Source organism: Pectinophora gossypiella, chromosome 6, assembly GCF_024362695.1.
Source record: "Pectinophora gossypiella chromosome 6, ilPecGoss1.1, whole genome shotgun sequence".
NCBI lineage: Eukaryota > Metazoa > Arthropoda > Insecta > Lepidoptera > Gelechiidae > Pectinophora > Pectinophora gossypiella.
Window position 1 is genome coordinate 4,392,216 of NC_065409.1, and position 19,320 is coordinate 4,411,535.

General features: G+C 37.3%; 1 protein-coding gene across 2 annotated transcripts; it reads right to left on the reverse strand.

Annotated features, from left to right (window-relative positions):
* Positions 1-6,027: 6,027 nt before the first annotated feature.
* On the reverse strand, positions 6,028-18,924 carry LOC126367468 (uncharacterized). 2 transcript variants are annotated; one of them, XM_050010984.1, is made up of 5 exons: positions 18,693-18,924; positions 15,701-15,869; positions 9,023-9,275; positions 7,661-7,976; positions 6,028-7,229 (listed from the first exon to the last, which is right to left on the reverse strand). In XM_050010984.1, the coding sequence occupies exons 2-5, from the start codon at positions 15,867-15,869 to the stop codon at positions 6,042-6,044; spliced, it is 1,926 nt and encodes a 641-aa protein (XP_049866941.1). In that variant the 5' UTR covers positions 18,693-18,924; the 3' UTR covers positions 6,028-6,041. The 2 variants fall into 2 exon arrangements, with proteins under 2 accessions (XP_049866941.1, XP_049866942.1); XM_050010985.1 differs by lacking the exon at positions 15,701-15,869.
* Positions 18,925-19,320: the final 396 nt, after the last annotated feature.

The window sequence follows — 19,320 nt, forward strand, 5'->3', positions numbered from 1 at the left end:
AGCAGTACATGAGCATGCACCATCTTCATCACACATTTAGAGTATAAGCCTAGAAAGAAAACTATGATCTCCCGTCTCGCTCCCGCCTCGCCTAGCGGCCCATGCGTCCCGATCATTACGTGATTTTGTGTCATCAAGTTCACACATAATTCGCTCACCATTACGTTGTTTTTCGCGTTTATCATGCCAAAACGGAAAAGATCTAGGTCAAAAGGTGATGATTATTGTAGTATTCTCAAAGAAATTATTAAATTAAAACGAAAACTTAAGTAAAAACGTCGAAAATGTTTATTATCAGTGCAATCAAATTCTTCGGATTATACAGGTAAGAAGTACATAGTCGTGACTTTGTGTTAATAAAACGGTTCGTCTCAAAATATAAAATGATCTCAATAAGTTTTTCCTCAGAAAATAAAATGCTTTATCTGAAAAACGTATTTTTATATTCCGTAAATATTGGCAAAAACGCGAGTTCTTTTTAGGCAATCGGAAGGTAAATCGTTTTTTAAACAGTCACAAAGCGGAGGTAATTTATTGAGAGTACTTGAGTTGGGTTAGGTGGTCAAAGTAGTACGGTCGGCCACTAATGTTAAACTTGTTACCGCAAGATTAGGGTAAGAAATGGTCAGCTACTTTTGTTGCCAAGTATACCTACGCACGTGATCGTTTGAAGAATTTATATAATGAGGATAAAAACTACCTATTTCTCCCATTAAGTATCGCTACTGGTGAGTAGCGAAGAACTCCTTAAATTTTGCCAGTATTTGAATAAACAAACAAATTGTATTGGTCATATTGTTACAAAATCATAGTGTTTTATTTAATCCCTAAAGGTTTGAAAGAAGAAAACTTAGGAAGATTTATTGCCAATCAAAACCTCTTTTACCAATTGATGGCTGCTTTTCTTTTTCGTAACTCATCCTTCAGAAGGGATACACTCCACGTGGCACCACATTCTATAGCAATTTATTACGAATTTTAGCTAGACAGTACGGAGAACTGTCAAAATTAGGGGCACTCAACAGTGCTGCCGCGCGTTTTTAGCCTCATTATCATTGACCAAGTTGGAAATGTTCTAAGAAAAGCTTTAGTACGATCTACGTTTACATTTGATATTAGATACTTTCGACAGTAGATAGGTACTTAGTTTGTTTGCATTTCGTAACGTGAAATTGGATTTGTATTGCATCAGATATCTATGATACAAAGTTGTGACTGGTTGTCCCACGACCGTACGACTTGATAGAAAAATATGAAAAGTGCATCGCAATCCATGCAAGACGGGAGCCAATCTGCAGTAAAATGCCGAGTGCTAATATATTTGGCTGTAGTGTATCGAATAAGAACTGCATTCGCCACACGCCGTTCAGCGGTGCTAGTCAGGAAACTACGAACACTTGGGAATCGTCGAACCCAATCCCATTTAGTGTTACCACTGAGAATTTCTAAAGAAACAAGTGACGGTTTGAAAAGAGATGCTTTTAGAGAAGGTACAGAACCTGTGATTTGATTTAAATTTAAATTCAAAAAGTTGCGAGTTTCAAGTGCTACCTATATACACTTAGGTAGTGATAGTTGCATATTGTCATAAAGGCAGACATCTTTAAGGTAGCCTTATATAACGATTTCACTTTAAGGCGACGATGTAGGCTTTTAGTGACATCGTAACGAATACTGAGGGGAATGATTCAGACCATGATTCTGAGTTAGTTTTCATGTTTGTTTTTTTTTGAGATTTTTAATATTACATTCAATTCTATACTTTTGCAATGGAAAATACAACTTGATATTAACTCAGAATCATGAGCTGAATCATTTTCCACCTTTCGCGTTCCTACGCGCACTCAGGCCAGTCCCTCAGGCAAGCGTCCAAGCTGTCATTTCTAGATTTAACATTTTATGATTTATCATTGACCCAGTCATATAACCTACTATTCACACTCCAGACAGGGAAGTTTACAACAAGTAAAAATAATATTGTTGAACATGTAACAGAAAGTGTAAATGCAGTGAATCGGAAGTAAGTTGAGATAAAACATTATGCATCACTGAGTAACTACAATTGCTGGGAAGATTGAACCTAGGGCCATCATGCTTACTATTCAGCCAAGTATTTGTTAATTGAGGACATATTAAAGTTAACATAACGTAGCATTGAGAAGCTCGGTGGCGCAGCGGTAAACGCGTTCGGTCTGCGATTGTTGAAGTTAAGCAACTTCCGCAAAGGCCGTTCATAGAATGGGTGACCACAAAAAAAAAGTTTTCATCTCGAGCTCCTTCGTGCTTCAGAAGGCAAGTTAAGCCGTTGGTTCCGGCTGCATTAGCAGTCATTAATAACCATCAATCCGCACTGGGCCCGCGTGATGGTTTAAGGCCCGTTCTCCCTATCTATCCATAGGGAAGGCCCGTGCCCCAGCAGTGGGGACATTGATGGGCTGATGATGATGATGATTTGTTCATTGAGGACATATTAAAGTTAACATGACGTAGCATTACGGCTGTATCCCAAGAAAAAGTAAACAGAGGCGTATAGAGCACCCACTCCTCAGTAACTATGTTTAAATCGCATGTAATGTAATAGAAGGCGAGCCTGTGACCTTTAACCGGGCACAAATCCTGAAAACCAAATGTCAAAATTTCATAAATCTATAAGATAGTTCCACTTGATATTAACTCAGAATCATAAGAAAAACCATATTAGTTCATAGAAATTTATATTGACATCTAACATTAATTATACACTTAGGTACGTTTGTTTCCATTATCTACCAATTACCAGTATTTATTCAATACGACTAAATATCATTAAATATCTGTAATTCAACCATGACCAACCGTTTTCGCTCCCGATCGTCAACTGTCTTCTTGTTTACTTCTTAAAAATGTCCGCCATTATGTATCTTTTTTAAAGGACTGGACCATAGAGTTTCGGCCAAAGGAGTATTTGTTTCGTTCGGCGACAACAATCATGAGCTGAATCATTCCCCTCAGTATTTGATACGGTGTCACTACACCCTATACCTATGTGTGTCGTAGTTTGTTCAAAATAAACGCTTTTATTAATAAGTGAGGGTAAGCTCGTTACACCGTTCACACTTTCTTAACCTCTTTAAGAGGCAGAATGGTGTCAAGATCAAACCCATTTAAAGATATAAAAAGTAGGTATTATTAAAAAAACCAGCTGCAAACAATTTCTAAACGAACCAACTCATTTGTTTTGTTCGGCCAACTTCTTCTTTTACCAAAACAAGAAAACTGTAACAAGACTCCTGTCAAAGAGCAGTGTTGGGAAGTTTTTACGAGATCCGCACTTCTGTCTGAACTTGTTCCGGGAAAGCCAACTTACCGATTGCAAACGTGACAGTTGTTGTTTCTGACACTGCTGCTTATATCAGTGTAAACGAGGCACAGGTGCGGTTTAAGGAACTTTAAATAATCCTATCTCTCGTTCTTCTATCGTGTGGATTGTGAGGTGGACCCCATCAACGCTGGTGTCAGGGTTATAGCCGCCATAGGCCCCTGACATGATTCTTGTAACGACTACGTACTTACAATCATCAGTAGGTAATAACCGGGACCAACGGCTTAACGTGCCTTCCGAAGCACGGATCATCTTACTTTTTGGATAATCAGGTGATCAGCCTGTAATGTCCTAACCAAACTAGGGATCACAAAATCATTTTTGTGATTTGTCCCCACCGGGATTCGAACACGGGACCCTCGGATCGTGAGCACAAAACGCTCAACCACTGGACCACGGAGACCGTCGCCGATCTCTCGTTTATCGCTAACGACAAACGTCCGACAGCTTTTCTTCGACAATTACTTGCGTCGAGACTCCGCCAACAAACCTCAAATCTGATGCCTTAAAGCTATTAGCAAGTACTACTAGGCATTTAGTATAGTAGGTACAGTTTTTACTAGGGGAAAGCGTCTATAATCCCCTTTTGTCTGGGCAAGAAGTGAATCTGTGAATTCTGTCTGCAAAAATAGACTAGGTAGGTAGTAATGTATCGGACTTCTCTGTCTGTCTGACGAGTTTGTAGACTTCTAACGTGAATATTACTTAAGTATGCTATTTTTAATTTTTTTATATTTGTATAGGATACCAATGATTTTAAGTGTTTTTTTTTAAAGAACGTCTGGGGCCCTGTGCCGAGAACTTTCTTGCAGCTGCAGTAGTTTTAGCCGGATGAGACGTTCGATATAAAAATTGACGATTTAAAGTGTAACTATGTTACCTACTGAATAAAGATATTTTTAAATTTGAATTTAACCCTTACTTAATAAATACAGATGATAATAAAACCCAATTTAGTTAGGTGGTACTTCAAGTACAAGTTAACTTGGGGTTCGGAAAGTGAACTAATCGCCCCAACAGGCTTTTGATTGGAAGTGCAAACGTGTCCCGAGCAGTTTGGTGTTAGTTTGCCTGCTCTAACTAATTCTATGAGATTAGCAAATGCCAACCAATTTGCACCGTTTGCCACTTGTTAAGACATACCCGTAATTCCCAATAGTATTATAGGCAAATACTGTTTTAGTAAGTAACATAACATAACATAAACAGCCGATGTACGTCCCACTACTGGGCACAGGCCTCCCTTCAATCAACCGGAGGGGGTATGGAGCATACTCCACCACGCTGCTCCAATGTGGGTTGGTGGAGGTGTTTTTACGGCTAATAGCCGAGACCAACGGCTTAACGTGCCCTCCGAAGCACGGAATCATCTTACTTTTTCGGACAATCAGGTAATTCAAGCCTGAAAAGTCCTTACCAAACAAAGGACAGTCTCACAAAGTGATTTCGACAGTGTCCCCATCGGGAATCGAACCTGGACCTCCAGATCGTGAGCCATTGATAACAGACATTATGCATCTTCTTTTTTTTTTGGTATAAATTATGACCCTTTTTATTACAATCCAGCACAAATGCATCTTCAACTCATTACGATTCTGATCAAAATAAAGAGAAGCAATATAGGTAGCAACATAATTCTATAGATAACGTGATCCAAATATCAAGCAACAATTATTTTGATTTATGTTTTGCCATTACATTGTATTTTGGAATAATTATGTACCCAAGTAAAAAAAAAAGTAATTATTACGTTAAAGCTGTACAACGCCATCTATATTGTTTTTGGTAAACGTAGCCTGGAAAGGTCCCTTCATTATTCGTGGATTTTTCTGACAAATTCTGAAATACCACATTATAGATATAGCCGTATTACTTAATCGTTATTACCTATATTGTTTATAATAAAGAGTGATCTGTTACATAAATCGAAGAACAACTGACTCTATACACAGTGACATTGTAACGAAAACTTTGGGGGATAATTTGTACCATAATGAGTTGATAACAAGTGGAATTTCCTGTCGGAAAATCCAAGAAAATCACAAACGAAAAATTACACTTCTTGTCCCAAACATGTTCCTGACTGTCTACCTTATTACTTACTTGTCCGTTTTCCTTCGAAAGTTATAAAATTTTATGCTACGACAACGGAAGGGTCGATGTCGGAACGATATTTTAAATGACTTTTGATTAGTTTTGATGCAAGCAAGATGGAAGAACGATCGAAAATGAGAGGTTTTTTATTTAAACAGCATGGGATGTAGGTACCTACTTATACTGATTTACTTACAATTTACTTTGTTAATTAAGTACATGTAATTATTTCTGAGAGAAAGGAGAAACAACATTAAGATACTATCCCCTTCCAATAGCAATGTTCTTGGCAACGCAAATAATGTTTACTAAGACGATCTCACCCAAATCATAGTACTTTTGAGTTAAGCTTATGTGAACATGACTGATTTCATTAAATGAAATCAAATTATTACTTAGGCGCTTATCTCTGATTTGCTTTATTTAAGCTGAAAAGCAATATAGATAGTACGAGATATGATTCCTGGAAAACTTGGATACTAATCAATGCACTATCTTCCTTACGTATCGATTAGTATAGCGATGTGCACGAGGTTACGCTAAGTCAACGATAGCTGTAATAAAACTACATACTTAGTTAATAAATTTATTTGTTCTTCTTTTTACATTTACTTACTTTAAGACACGAGCAATACGGCCTGTCCAGTTTGTTTATAACACAGTAACCTTTCATATTATAAGATGTTATAGGATCTGTAAATGGTAATATATTGAAATTGTTTCCATCATGTTCTACTGTAGCTTCAAAACCAGGACCAGAACTAAACATAAACGCGACCACGTAGTAGGTGTTGTTTCCATCTCTGTATGAATGTTGTCTTAAGACAGTCTTTAATATTAGTGGGCTGCACATCGTGCATTCTGCTGTTTTGATCGATTTACTTCTATTTTGTACGAACGCTACAGCTAGCTCAAGGCTTCGATTTGCCGCGGGATCGTGTGTAGCATCAGTCAGATTGTGACAAGTGCACCATTTTTGGCTTACTTGAACATCCGCACACGTCCTGTTTGGCGATACCTCCTTTGTAAAACTCTTGCATTCTGGACACGCTTCTGGAGGAACGATATCAATCCAATTGGTTGTCATTTTCATAAAGTCCCAAAGGGTCGCGTGCAAATCGTAAGGTGTAGTAAGCCGATATTGATTTAGCTTCAGAATATGATATTCTTCTGGATATGTTTCTCTAAACGCGTGGGGCACCCACATGAACAGCATTGGAAGACGTTCCTCATAATACGCCTCTGTTTGGAATCTCACTTTGCCAAATCGTATTCCATGATCACTTAGGAAAATAACAAAAGTGTTATCTAAAGTACCAACGTCGCGTAAATTTTCAAAAAAGTTGATTAAGTTATTTTCTAATAGTGTAGGTAAGTTATCTAAGTTATGACTGTAGGAATTAATCCAGAAAAAGCCGAAGAAACTATCATTTTTGTATTCTTGGGCAAATTGAAGAGCGTAGTCGAGCATATGTTCGGCTGATGGTCTACTCTTCGTGCAGACTAGATTGCCGATACGATGTTCTCCTGTGAGGAAGAACGGTCTGGTGTAGTGGTCTGTAGGCGGCGTCTTGAACCCGTGGCGCGTAGAGAATGTATCAGGCAATTTCAAGTTATCTTCTCCGTATGCGGTTACATAACCGGCGTCTCTAAATTTGTTCCAAATTAGCAACTGCTGGCAGTTATCCATAGTCATGCCGCAGGCTTTAGATACTTCGGTATAGTTTTTTCCAGTCAAAATTGCCATTATGTTCGGATAAGTATTTGCACCGACCTAGAAACAAGAAAGAAAGTTTGTTATTATATATAACTCAGTCTTATTGAAAGTAACTTCTTCTATCGTGTGGGTTGTGAGGTGGATTACCAACCTCATCAACCCTGGTGTCAGGGTTACTGTTGAGCCGCCAAAGGCCCCTGACGACTCATATAACGACTACGTACATATATCAGTAAGTAGTAACCGGGACCAATGGCTTAAAGTGCTTTGCGAAGCACGGATCGTTTTACTTTCGTACAATCATGTGATCACCCTGTAATGTCCTAACTAAACTAGGGATCACAAAGTGACTTTTGTGATATGTCCCCACTGGGATTCGAACCCAAGACCTCCGGACCGTGAGCCCAACGCTCAACCACTGAATCACGGAGGCCGTTGTTGAAATTAATTGAAAGTAACTAATCGTTCAATATCAAAGGAGTGAATACCTTTTGGTAGCCTTGGTAGTCTAACCAATCGTGTTCTCGCATGTAGCGAAGGGTTTTCGGAATGCTGTGGTGCGCTCGCGCACGAGACATCGTGTCCATGCCCACAATTAGGACGTTCCAGTTGTCTTTCATTATAACAGCATCTTCCTTCACCTGCAGTTTTAAATGTTCCGTGTATTGCTTCTTAAGTATTAAGTATGCATCTTCGTAAGTGAAAACTGTTTTTTTATTGGCCTTTTGGATACAAGACACTATTACTACTTCCTCTTCTAATACTGTTACAGTGTCATTTTCGAACGGGACACAGCTTGTGTAGCTGCAACGAATATGATGAAAGCAAAATAATAATATATATTTTATATGTACTATAATGTTTAAAGTAGCTGTTAATTTTCCGAAAAGTAAATAAATAAATAATATTGGTAAGTGGTAGATTTACACAATGGCCTAGGCTGACGGTCAAAACGTTTAAATAAAAATTCTGTTTTTTTAGGATTTCCTACCTTAGGCACTTCCTTCAGAAATCTCTTTAATTATTCGTGAGGATTGGGTCCATTGTTTAAAAATAATCTCAGTTATAAAGAAAAATACCTTTTCAAGTAAGTAAGTACTAAATGTCAAAGTATGGCTTATTGATTCTTCGTCGACAGTTACTTATATTTTATCTATTCGTAAATATAATAATTATACTACCGGTCATCAAACGAGCGCTCTATCCATCTATATCTATTAACCCTCTGCCGTCTTCTAGGTTAGTCAGAGGTATAGTCATGAGTAATATCATGTACGCACATTAGAACCCTGTCGCACTATCATATTTGACATCAAAGTAAGGAGGTTAAGGAGTTAAACTTTCTGCCGTCTTCTGTATGCATATAACCCGGCTGCTTTCAAGGCCAGAATGAACAGGCACCTTCTGGGCGAGTTCGCTCCATATTAGACCTCGTCAATGCCTTCGGGCAAGTCTGGGGCCAAGAGCAAACCAATCAAAGGTAAAAAAAAGTGTATACATATTACTACTCGTGACCATACATCCTACTAAGTAACTAAGTAGGTATAGGTGTACCAGAATCTGATGGCAAATGGGGAAATAAAATTTCTATAGTAAGCAACACTCGGGTAGGTAATTGTATGAAAACGTCTTGATACTTTTTATTTTTTACCTATTGACGGACAATATGGACATCATATAAAGTACTTATACAATGGTTTTGTGCTACTGTTTATCCTTACTAATGTTATTTATAACCATTTGCCCGGCCAAGTCGTTAATGCCATCTACGGCAAATCAAAAAAATAAATATATCCTAGTGAAAATCGAAAGGATTATTAGGCGTTATACTTAGAACAATTGTAACTTACGTTATTGCAATATCTTCTTTATCTCGTTCGATAGACCGGGAGGCAAACTTGTAACAACATTTAAATGTTGTTACATTCTGTTTGGTTTTAGTTTGATCAATGCGAAATCTGATTTTATCTTCAGAAACTTTGTCCACAAAAACTATTCGTTCGTAACATGTAAATTTCATTTTTTTCGCTTCGATGAAGGTCATTGTTTTAGAATAATTGGGTATATAACAGCCTCGTGTGTTGATCAGGAAGTCTTCAGTGCCTGAAATGTGAAAAAAAAGTGTTGAACATAATATAGGTGTAAGCCATCATCTCCTTAGCATTATCCCGTTATTCACATGGTCCGCTTACCTAACCTGAAGATTTGACAGGTCCGGTTTTTTACGACTGCCTATCTGACCTTCCAACCCGCGAAGACAAAACCAGCCCAATACAGGTTAGGTTACATACCTCCGAAAATGCATATATCTCGGGAGTGTGGGTTTCCTTACGATGTTTTCCTTCACCGCTGAGCACGTGATAATCATTTATAATCCAAACGTGCATTCGAAAACAAATTCGACAGTCATTGGTTTAGGCTTGTGCTGGATTCGAACGTGCGACCTCAAAGTGAGAGGCAAGCGTTCTACCAACTGGACTACCACGGCTCTCTAATATAGGTGTAAATAAAAAGTATAATTATCAAACAAAATTATTAATTCTCGCTAACCACACCCGTACCCGACTTGGAAGACACACCCTATAGGGTAATTAAGTTAATTATAATACTACTGTGTATGTCGCCTACGGGACAAGCGGTAACACTCATACCTATCACAGATATATGACTGGTAATATTATATTATCTAAAGGTAAGGAAATACAGTTCATACTTAATCGGCGGATCGTGATCGGCCTTGACATTTCGTAACATTGCGCTCATGATTGGCCTCTAACACCTGCTAAATCAGTTGAGTATTGGCCAAGCCATTTTGGGGCACGGTCACGTGCACATTATATCGCAGCCTTATAGTGAAAACCACATGAGCGTCTTTTAGAAAAAATACATTCCGATGTGATTTTTATGAACAAAGCCTCGCAATGGACAAAAAAGTTAAAACATAGATGATAATGTGATCCAGCCAATTTCGACTGCTTCAACTCCGACGTTCATGTGCTCGCATGTGGCTTATAATATATAGCCAATCTTATTGGAAAAGATCCTCGCACATAGCGGGCATGTGAGCACACCATTTAAATATGTATAATTGTTCGCCTCAGACGGTCGGGCTGTCAATTCATCGCGCTTGGCGTCAAGCTCTAAGCGCCGTCGATGTTCAAAGTCATGAACTTTAGTGTGAACCAAAACTCTCCATTCTGAACGTTTAGCGGTTAGGTTTTCCCACTGACATAGCTTAATGCCGCACTTTTTCATGTGCCGCTTTAGCACTTTTTTGTACCTTACGAGTTGTCCGCCATGGTTGCGCTAGCCTTCCTCAAGACAAAGAAGAAAAAAATAAAACATAGAGAAAGAAGGTAAGAGTTTGTGGTCTCATTTTCTACCCGGATTGAAATTAATAGTAAGAAATCGAGGTTTTGTTGCAGAAAATCAAAACAGAATGGGATTTTGCAAAATGGCGCGTACGTTTTTTTCTCTATAAAGCGACGATATACGCTTTAGTACCATCATGTTACATTAACTTTTTTGACAAATAGTAGCAGTATATGTGTCACTCTCATTAAATGTCGAATACGTTAGTCCCTTTCCTTTTCGGCGGATAAGAAAAAGACAGATATAACTTAAAATAAACTTAGGAAGCCAGTACTATAGATTTAAATTTAAAAATAAGGTTTAAAGATGAGTTTATCAGCTTTCTTTGTAACTTATATACAAAATTAAACGCTTTTAGTTACACATATATATATATATACAGATTTTTTTTTTTTTTTTTTTTTTTTTTTTTTTTTTTTTTTTTTTTTTTTTTTTTTTTTTTTTACAATAAAACAAGATTATGATAAAGTGGTTGGTGAGAGAGACTGGGGTCTGTGAGAAGCGTTAGCTTGTAGTACAGAACCCCAGGCTCCCCCCTCGGATAATTAGTGTCTATAGCTACTTATTTTATGTTTATATAACACAAATTAGCAGAGATGAGATTTGATGATACATAAGACAAATTTTTTTTTTTTATTGTTTGTGAGCGTATGCGCGTGTGTGCGTGCGTGCGTGTGTGTGTGTGTGTGTGTGTGTGTGTGTGTGTGTGTGTGTGCGTGCGTGTGTGTGTATTTGCGTGGGCGTATAATAGTTTAATTATTAATTTATAATAATATATTTAGCTTCTACATTATTAATAGACTTTACTATTGCACTGGTATAAGTAATGCTTCAGTACAATCATAGTTCAGTGACATGAGCCATGTCTTCACAATTTCTTTGCATTCATACATAGAAACTGGGTAAATTGTAATGTATTTGCTAATCCGGTTATAAAGATAGGGGCCAATTGCGTAACATTGTCTTGCGGCTAGAGCAGTCCTGACCGGGATTGTCTGAATAATTCTGTCTTTCCTACGCAAAGATGAAAACTTACGGGGATCAAATGTGGACGATGTATGGGTTCGTAAGATTACTTGTAAAATGAATAACTGCCTCACCGTCAAAACTTGACACTCAGAATATAGCAGAGTTGTTGGGTATCTGAAGTTTTTCCCACTCATTACCTTTATGATAGCCCTTTGTGACCTTTCCAGAGTTAGAAGAGTGGTTTTGTGTGTACCACCCCAGGCAGCAATGCAGTAGCTGAGAATTGACTGTGTCAGTGAATAGTATACCATTTTTAATACAGTTTCTGACGCAGCATTTCTCAACTTCTTAAATATAAAAATTAATTTCCTAGTTCGGGCACTTAGCGCCTGTATGTGTGACTTCCAAGAAAGCGTTTGGTCAATGAGAACACCAAGATACTTAACACTCTCAGTATGGATTAAAATTGGACATGAGCACATGCAGCCTTGCCGGAGGTCACACTGATGAGCCTTAATTTGAAGACTTTGCTGAGTAGGTATGTCAGTGCTAGCACCAGAAAAAGTAACGTAAGTAGTTTTATCAACATTAAGTGTAAGTAGATTCAAAGACAACCAATGCATTACCCTATTTAAAGCCACTTCTGCGCGATTTTGAACCTCTGTCCAAGAAGACCCTTCCACAATAAGTGCTGTGTCGTCTGCGTAGGTGACTATAGAACAGTGCGGGATAGAGAGCAAGCATAGTCTATTTATATAAACTAAAAACAATGTTGGGCCCAGGACACTGCCCTGTGGGACACCATATTTCAGAGAAACTGAATCACTCAGCTGACTCTCGATTTTGACACACTGACTTCGATTCGATAAATAGTCATGAAATAAATTCAAAGTGGAGCCACGGATACCAATCTCTTCCAATTTTTTTAGAAGAATGGGAACAGAGACAGCGTCAAAGGCCTTTTTCAGATCTAGGAAGATAGTGATACATTTTTTTCTTGAGTCAATATGCTTGGCTATGGTTTCTGTAAGATGTAAAACAGCATCTTCAGTGGATTTTCCTTTACAGAAGCCAAATTGATTATTGGCAATTATGTGATGCTTTTCAAGATAATTTATTAATCTGTAGTTCAGTAATTTCTCAAGAACCTTTGATAGAGTAGTAAGCACTGAAATCGGTCTATAATTGTTGACGCTGCCTCTGTTTCCAGTTTTGTAGATGGGGTGGACAATAGCCCTTTTAAAAGCATTGGGGAAAATCCCTTGTACAAAACACAAGTTAAATAAATGAGCGAGCAAAGGGACAAGAACTTGGCTAGAAGATTTTAAAGTACGACAGGAAATACCATCCCAGCCGACCGCACAATCATTACGTAGGTGCATAATAGTTCTTTCGATTTCAGCACAGTCAGTTGGTATAATGGCAAATGAGTTTTGGAAAGATGTCTGTGATGTAAATCCGTCGAGGGGAACCACAGGAGTAGCAACAAGTTGGATATTGTTGGCCAAAGATTCACCAACATTTCCAAAGAAAATATTAACAAGATTAGCAGAGTCCCGAGGGCTGTCACAGAGTTTTAGAAGTTCTGTAGGTGGGAGCTTACTTTTATTGATGTGTGTTATTTTTTTTATCACTTTCCAGGTTTCTTTAGGATTTGACTTAGTCCTGTTGAATTCACTTTCCTCATATGTCTTTTTAAGTTGTTTACCTAATTTTGAGCAGTAATTTCTATACCGAGTATATTCTGTTTTTTTTATCAGATTATCGGGATCAAGTTTAAATCTTTTATGCAATTTGTCCCTATGGCGCATACACCTAAGGAGTCCTGATGTTATCCAGGGCTTAATTATTCGTTGTCGATTTGGAATTTTTTTTGTCGTTGTATGTTTGGAAACTAGTGTAGAAATTGTAGAAATTAGTGTGTCTGCTACATGGTTAGGATTTTGAGATGCATAAAGATCAGAAAAGTCTGTACTTTCTACTTCTCTAGCAATTTCGGCATAGTTATACTGAGAACGGTATTTATATTCTTGCGATCTATTTAAGTGTAGTTCTATGGACAGAATGGTCGAGTAGTGGTCGGTTGTTGTCGATGTCAGAACTAATGACTGAGACTTATTGTCAGACTTAATTATAATATGGTCATAGCAGGTAAGACCGTGTGTAGGAAAGTAATGTGTCGAGAGGAAGCCGTTTGAAGCAAGCATGTTTAGGTAGACGTCCTTCTCGTTTGAACCATTATTACGACTTATATCTATGTTAATGTCACCTAAGATAGCTACTGACTTTATATAGGTCATGTTCGTTAGAAGATTATTCAAACTGTCTATAAAAGCATCCAAACAGGTATATGATGGCGATCTATATATAGCTACTACTGCAAGACTATTACCAAATTTACACAACATTGTATTTCCTTCCTTGAAAGGTGGATATTCAATGCTGTGTTCCACGTCACTCTTGACAAAAATGATGACACCGTCATTCTGATTTATCCATTCTTTAGAGGCATATGATAGATAGCCGTCTATAATAGGCAAATTGGTTACCTTACTGAGCCAGCACTCACTCAAGATAATTACATCTAACTCTAAGGAGACTCTTTGTAGCAAAACCAGAAGCTCATCAAAGTTTTTGTTTACACTACGAATATTCATATGAAACAGACGTATGTGTTTAGATTTGTTACTACTCAAATGGACACACTGGTCTGGAGCACACAGATAAGAATTGTTTTCAGCTAGCTCAGCAAGGTCAGCTTGAATATTTACGTGATCGAATTTTGGAAAAGTATATTTAAACGTATCGATATCACTGCGGCATCCATTTTACAATGGTTTTTTTGTGTTGGTATGTGTGAGACCTCTGGGTGACTATATATAAAAGATATTTTGTAAGAATATGATGCGTGGTAAGAAGCGTGTGATGTGTAGTAGTAAGGAGTGTGTAGGTGTGGTGTGTAGTAAGTGATAAAATCGTGTGTGTTACACACATGTAAGAGAAGTGGTTCATATAAGTAGTTTAACAATAGCTTATCTAAATTATCTGAAAAGTAGTAAAGTAACGATTTGCAAAAAATAATCAGGAAAACAGTACATATTTGAGAATTACTTAAATATAAATGAACTAGATCTAGTCATTCCCCAGACTTCAGTTTTATCAGATCCTCTTCATGGAGAATGCTGATTTTTGGAGAACCTTCTTTCTGCCGCAGATAAACTCTTCCATGTGCCGACCAACAGAATCTATAATTGTTGTCAGTGGCAAAGATTCGGGCCAGGTAAAAAATTCTCTTTGTCTTTAATGTAAGGCTTTCGGACAGATAGATAGGAATTTTTGGTCCATCAATATTTAAATCAGTAGTGTTAAGCAGTTCCCGTGGTTGTGCTTTGTTTCGTGTTTTCTGAGCGTTTATTAATGTTTCCTTTGCTGTGACTGTGACAAATTCAGTGATTATCGGTTTGTGGGTATTTTTGGAACTAATACGGAACACGTCTTTAATTTCGTTAGTCTGGATAGGGGTACCAAGAACATGGCTCAAGGCAACGACTACTCTGCTTAAATCTTGCTTTGTTTCATTAGGTTTTACAGGAATGTTTCTTATTTCCAGACTAGCACAACGTGATTGCCGTTCCAATTGTTCGATTCTCTCTTCTAGGTATTTAATACACTTCTTGTCTTCCTTTTTTTCCTTTTTCAATTGTTGCATTTCAGCCATCACAACGTCATACTTCTCGGATAGATAGTTTATACTTTCCTTGATATCAGAATTCTGTTTTTCAAGTGCGGTTTTCATATCTTCAAATCGCTGCTCTTGACGAGCTGACAGCGATGAGAAGAGTGATCGCATTTCTTCCATAAATCTTTCCATGTTCGCAACAGTCTCCATTTGGGGTGGAGTATGAAGAGCACGGCGTTTGTATCTTTGTGTGACGGTGCATGCAACCTCTTCACGAGTAATATCGGGTTCCGAGTCATAGGTACATGGCGTGAAGGTGGGTTCACTGCTTCCTACAGTTGGATCTAAATTAATAGGCGTACTGTACTCTTTCAGGGATATGTTTTGCTTAGGAGGAGTACGCTTGAGAGGCATTATTAGAATCGATATTTATATATTTTCAATTGTGGGTACTTTAAAATTTATTTAAAACTGTGATACTAAGTTTTGCAGTCGGTGGACGACTTACCATTATACTGCGGTAACCACAGGTCATATTTGGACGCATAACGTATATTATTTCCAAATGAATTCTCGGCACAATTTTGTAGAAGATCGAAAATATTGTAATAGAACATCGTGGCGATCAATACAAAAGCAAGTAATACTGTTAAGGTCTTATTTTTTATCGTTGTCATCTGAAAAATAAAGACAAGTTATTACATACATGACATAGCATCCCCCATATCCCCAAATGAGTAGTCAGAGGAATATAAATACACCCACTTCTCTTAAAGTCCCATGTAATACGGGGAGAGCCTATATCCATTAATCGGGCACAAATCCTGGAAACCACGGGACACCAATTATCTATGAATCAGACTATGAATACAAACTCATAAAGTCGAATTCAGTGGTGTTGAAACCGAGCCGGGTTTCAAACCCGTGACACTAAAATGTAATTCACTCGTTCACTGGGCTATCACTGACTCACAGACAAAGTAATCCGGCATTAGTGTTCAAGACCCATAGTATCTACAGGTGAATTACTTATTCGCCATAAATTCGAAGAAGTGCCGCCAATATGAACGAGTGGTTGACGAACCAAGTGGTTGCAATCAATCGATCAATCAATCATCATTTATTTGCGGAAAACATTGGTATCATTAGTTCTTAAAATAATAAAATTAAACCACAATAGGCATGCAAATAATTATTCATAATTATAACTATAATAATTTAAAAAGTAATCGATGTATCCTCTTTGGATTATTACTGTGTATAACAGTGTATAACGACGTTAAAAATGAATTTTACGTTATACTCTGGAAAAGATTTTATACCTACATACATGCCTATATAATATCATGCCTATTTCCTATTTATTAGGATAGATAGATAGAGATCACAGAATTTCACTCACACTGATCCTCACACCATATTCGCTAATTTGCTTTCATTAAAACCTTATATACACATGGTATATTTAATACGTGTGTTTAGGTAATCTAAATCAAATATTCTGTAGTCAAAAGCAGTCTCAACTTAACCAAATAGTAACCCTGACACCAGGGTTAATGAGGTTGGTATTTCACCTCACAACCCACACGATAGAAAAAGAAGCAGTCCCAACTTTAGTAAATCTATAAAAGTGCTCTTGAACGAGCTGGAGTCGTTCAAAATTAACGAGGACTCCTGTTCGCGAACTCGGGAATAGGAAGGTAGGTAATACTAACAAAAAAAAAGATTTTTCCGTTTCTGTGCTGCCTATCTAATCTATTTCATTGTAGCTTGCCATGTTTTGGTTAGTGTGACACTTATCTCTGGAACACTATACAGGAAATAGTGACGCATCCTGTGATGGAACGAAAACAGAGCACTATGCAATATCACTAGTTGCAATGTTGTAATTAATGTCGTAATTAACTAGTGATAATAATAATAATTTGAAATAACAATAATGTAGGGCATCATTATTTTTTATTTTCATTAATAAATACCAATTGAAGCTAAAAAGAGAAGTGAAGTCGTCGGAACAAAATTAAACTACTTAAATAAAATGAAAAAAATAAGAGACAACTCAATGTTAAAATAACCGTATTTTTTGAAGAAAATTAGCGTAACAATCATAATCACGAATAAAAAACCGTAGGTTACAATAAACGTGTGCTGCCGAATGACAATAATATAGATTACGCAACTTCAAATATGAACTTTAGTACTATATTAATAAGAACTTCTTCCACAATAGTACATAATTCCAACAACTTACTTTATTTTGTAAATGGATCAAAAAAATCACCTACTAAGTACTTACAGTAGATTCATTACAATATATAGATTTTTACGCGTGATTACTTGTTACTTGCCAAGAAGTAACATTGTGTTTCATTTACGTTGTTTGATGATATTACGTTCTAGAAATTCCTTAACTAGTCATTGTTTGACATTCTATCGAGCGAAGTAATCGATGTATACATCCAAAGAAACAAACATCCTAACAACTTCATCAATTTATTATTTCATATCACCTTTTCGGATTATTTCTATACTATGCGAAATGGATGAAATGTGGGTATTCAGTTCATCTTGTGATGTATTTATACGTATATTATAATCAAAGAGTAAAAATGTAGTTAGTGAGCCTAGCGAATTATTTGTAAACAGTAGTGAAATTATGAACCATTGGTTGTCGTAAGTATAAAATTTATGTTTTTGTAGGTGTTTTTGGTCTATTACAGAAACAATAACCAGGAGGTCTTCAGTGCAACCAGTTAATTCATTACTTTGCAAGAAACTGACTGGACTTTTGCACCTTATTGTACCTCTGACAAGCCCAATTTGGAATATAGTCGTGAATTTATGTTATGTTTTGTAGACCAGCATGTATTTTTTTAATGTTAAATATGTATTTTACGTTAAGGTGTATATTTCTATGGGTCTTTGTTAACTGATATAAATAAAGAAATTAATATACTTAAATAACGATTTCGATGAGAGTGGAAGAAACGAAACTTATGTGTCAGGATCATAGTAAGTGGAATCCCGCCGTCTCAGGCTAACACAATGGAAAGTAAGCGCGACCTTACTATAAAGTACAATCATACATACATATAAATGTATGTAGATTGATTGATAATGATTTCATTTCCAGTTTATTAGGTACAGCATCATCATATCCCTAGCATTATCCCGTTTTTCCCAGCGTCCTCTTACCTAACCTGACGATTTGACAGGCTCGGTTTTTTACAAAAGCGACTGCCTGTCTGACCTTCCAACCCGCGAAAGGAAAATCAGCCCAATACAGGTTAGATCACATGCCTCCGAAAATGCATTTCTCGGGAATGTGGGTTTCCTCACGATGTTTTCCTTCACCGCTGAGCACGTGATAATTCGATTTAGTTTGTTTAGGCCTGTGCTGGATTCGAACCTGCGACCTCAAAGTGAGAGGCAAGCGTTCTACCAACTGGGCTACCATGGCGCCAGTAAATAAATATATTAGAAAACAAATAAGTACTTACCTTATTGAATTATTACGTAGATATAATTAAAACTATTAAAGCAAGAATATTCACATTATTCACAGGTACTCGGTTTTATATAAGTATATTAGTATTTTTTTATAAACTTGTAAATTACTATGTCAATGGGTCATTTTGTTTTGTATTTAAATTTTGGTATCGCGCTGTATCCGGTTGATAGTCGGCAGAGGAGCGACCGTGTTCACAGTAGTTACATGACTGGCCCATCACTGCGGAAACCTTCAATTCCAAATAAATACGTACTAATGAAGTGTGTAATAAATATTGCATGCTTTGTTACTGTATCTCTGACTGTATGTGTATAACTCTGTCTATTAACCCTGACACCAGGCTGACCAACATCATCAAGCCTGGTGGTGGTGTGGTGCCTGGTGTGGTGTATTTCGGGGTTTCGTTGTTAACGTAATCCCTCTTTCAACGCTATGGGCTTACTATAGCGCTCTGACGCCATCTTGAGATTCACCTTATCTGGGCACCTTCAGGCCTGTTATCTTAAGGGTATTGGACCCTCACTATATAATTTTGATGACAATAGATGGCGTAAGTGTAGCCACACCATTCGGTGATCGATTTTTTTCATAGATAAACTAAGCTAAATGAACTCTAC

Bases quoted from the DNA above. Each gene is read 5' to 3' on its own strand.
- LOC126367468 (XM_050010984.1), bottom strand. From the start codon at position 15,869: ATGACAACGATAAAAAATAAGACCTTAACAGTATTACTTGCTTTTGTA. The intron at 7,977-9,022 runs GTAAGTTACAAT...TATTCGTTGCAG, and splicing joins AAAGAAGATATTGCAATAAC to CTACACAAGCTGTGTCCCGT. The intron at 7,230-7,660 runs GTATTCACTCCT...TCTTGTTTCTAG, and splicing joins ACTACCAAGGCTACCAAAAG to GTCGGTGCAAATACTTATCC.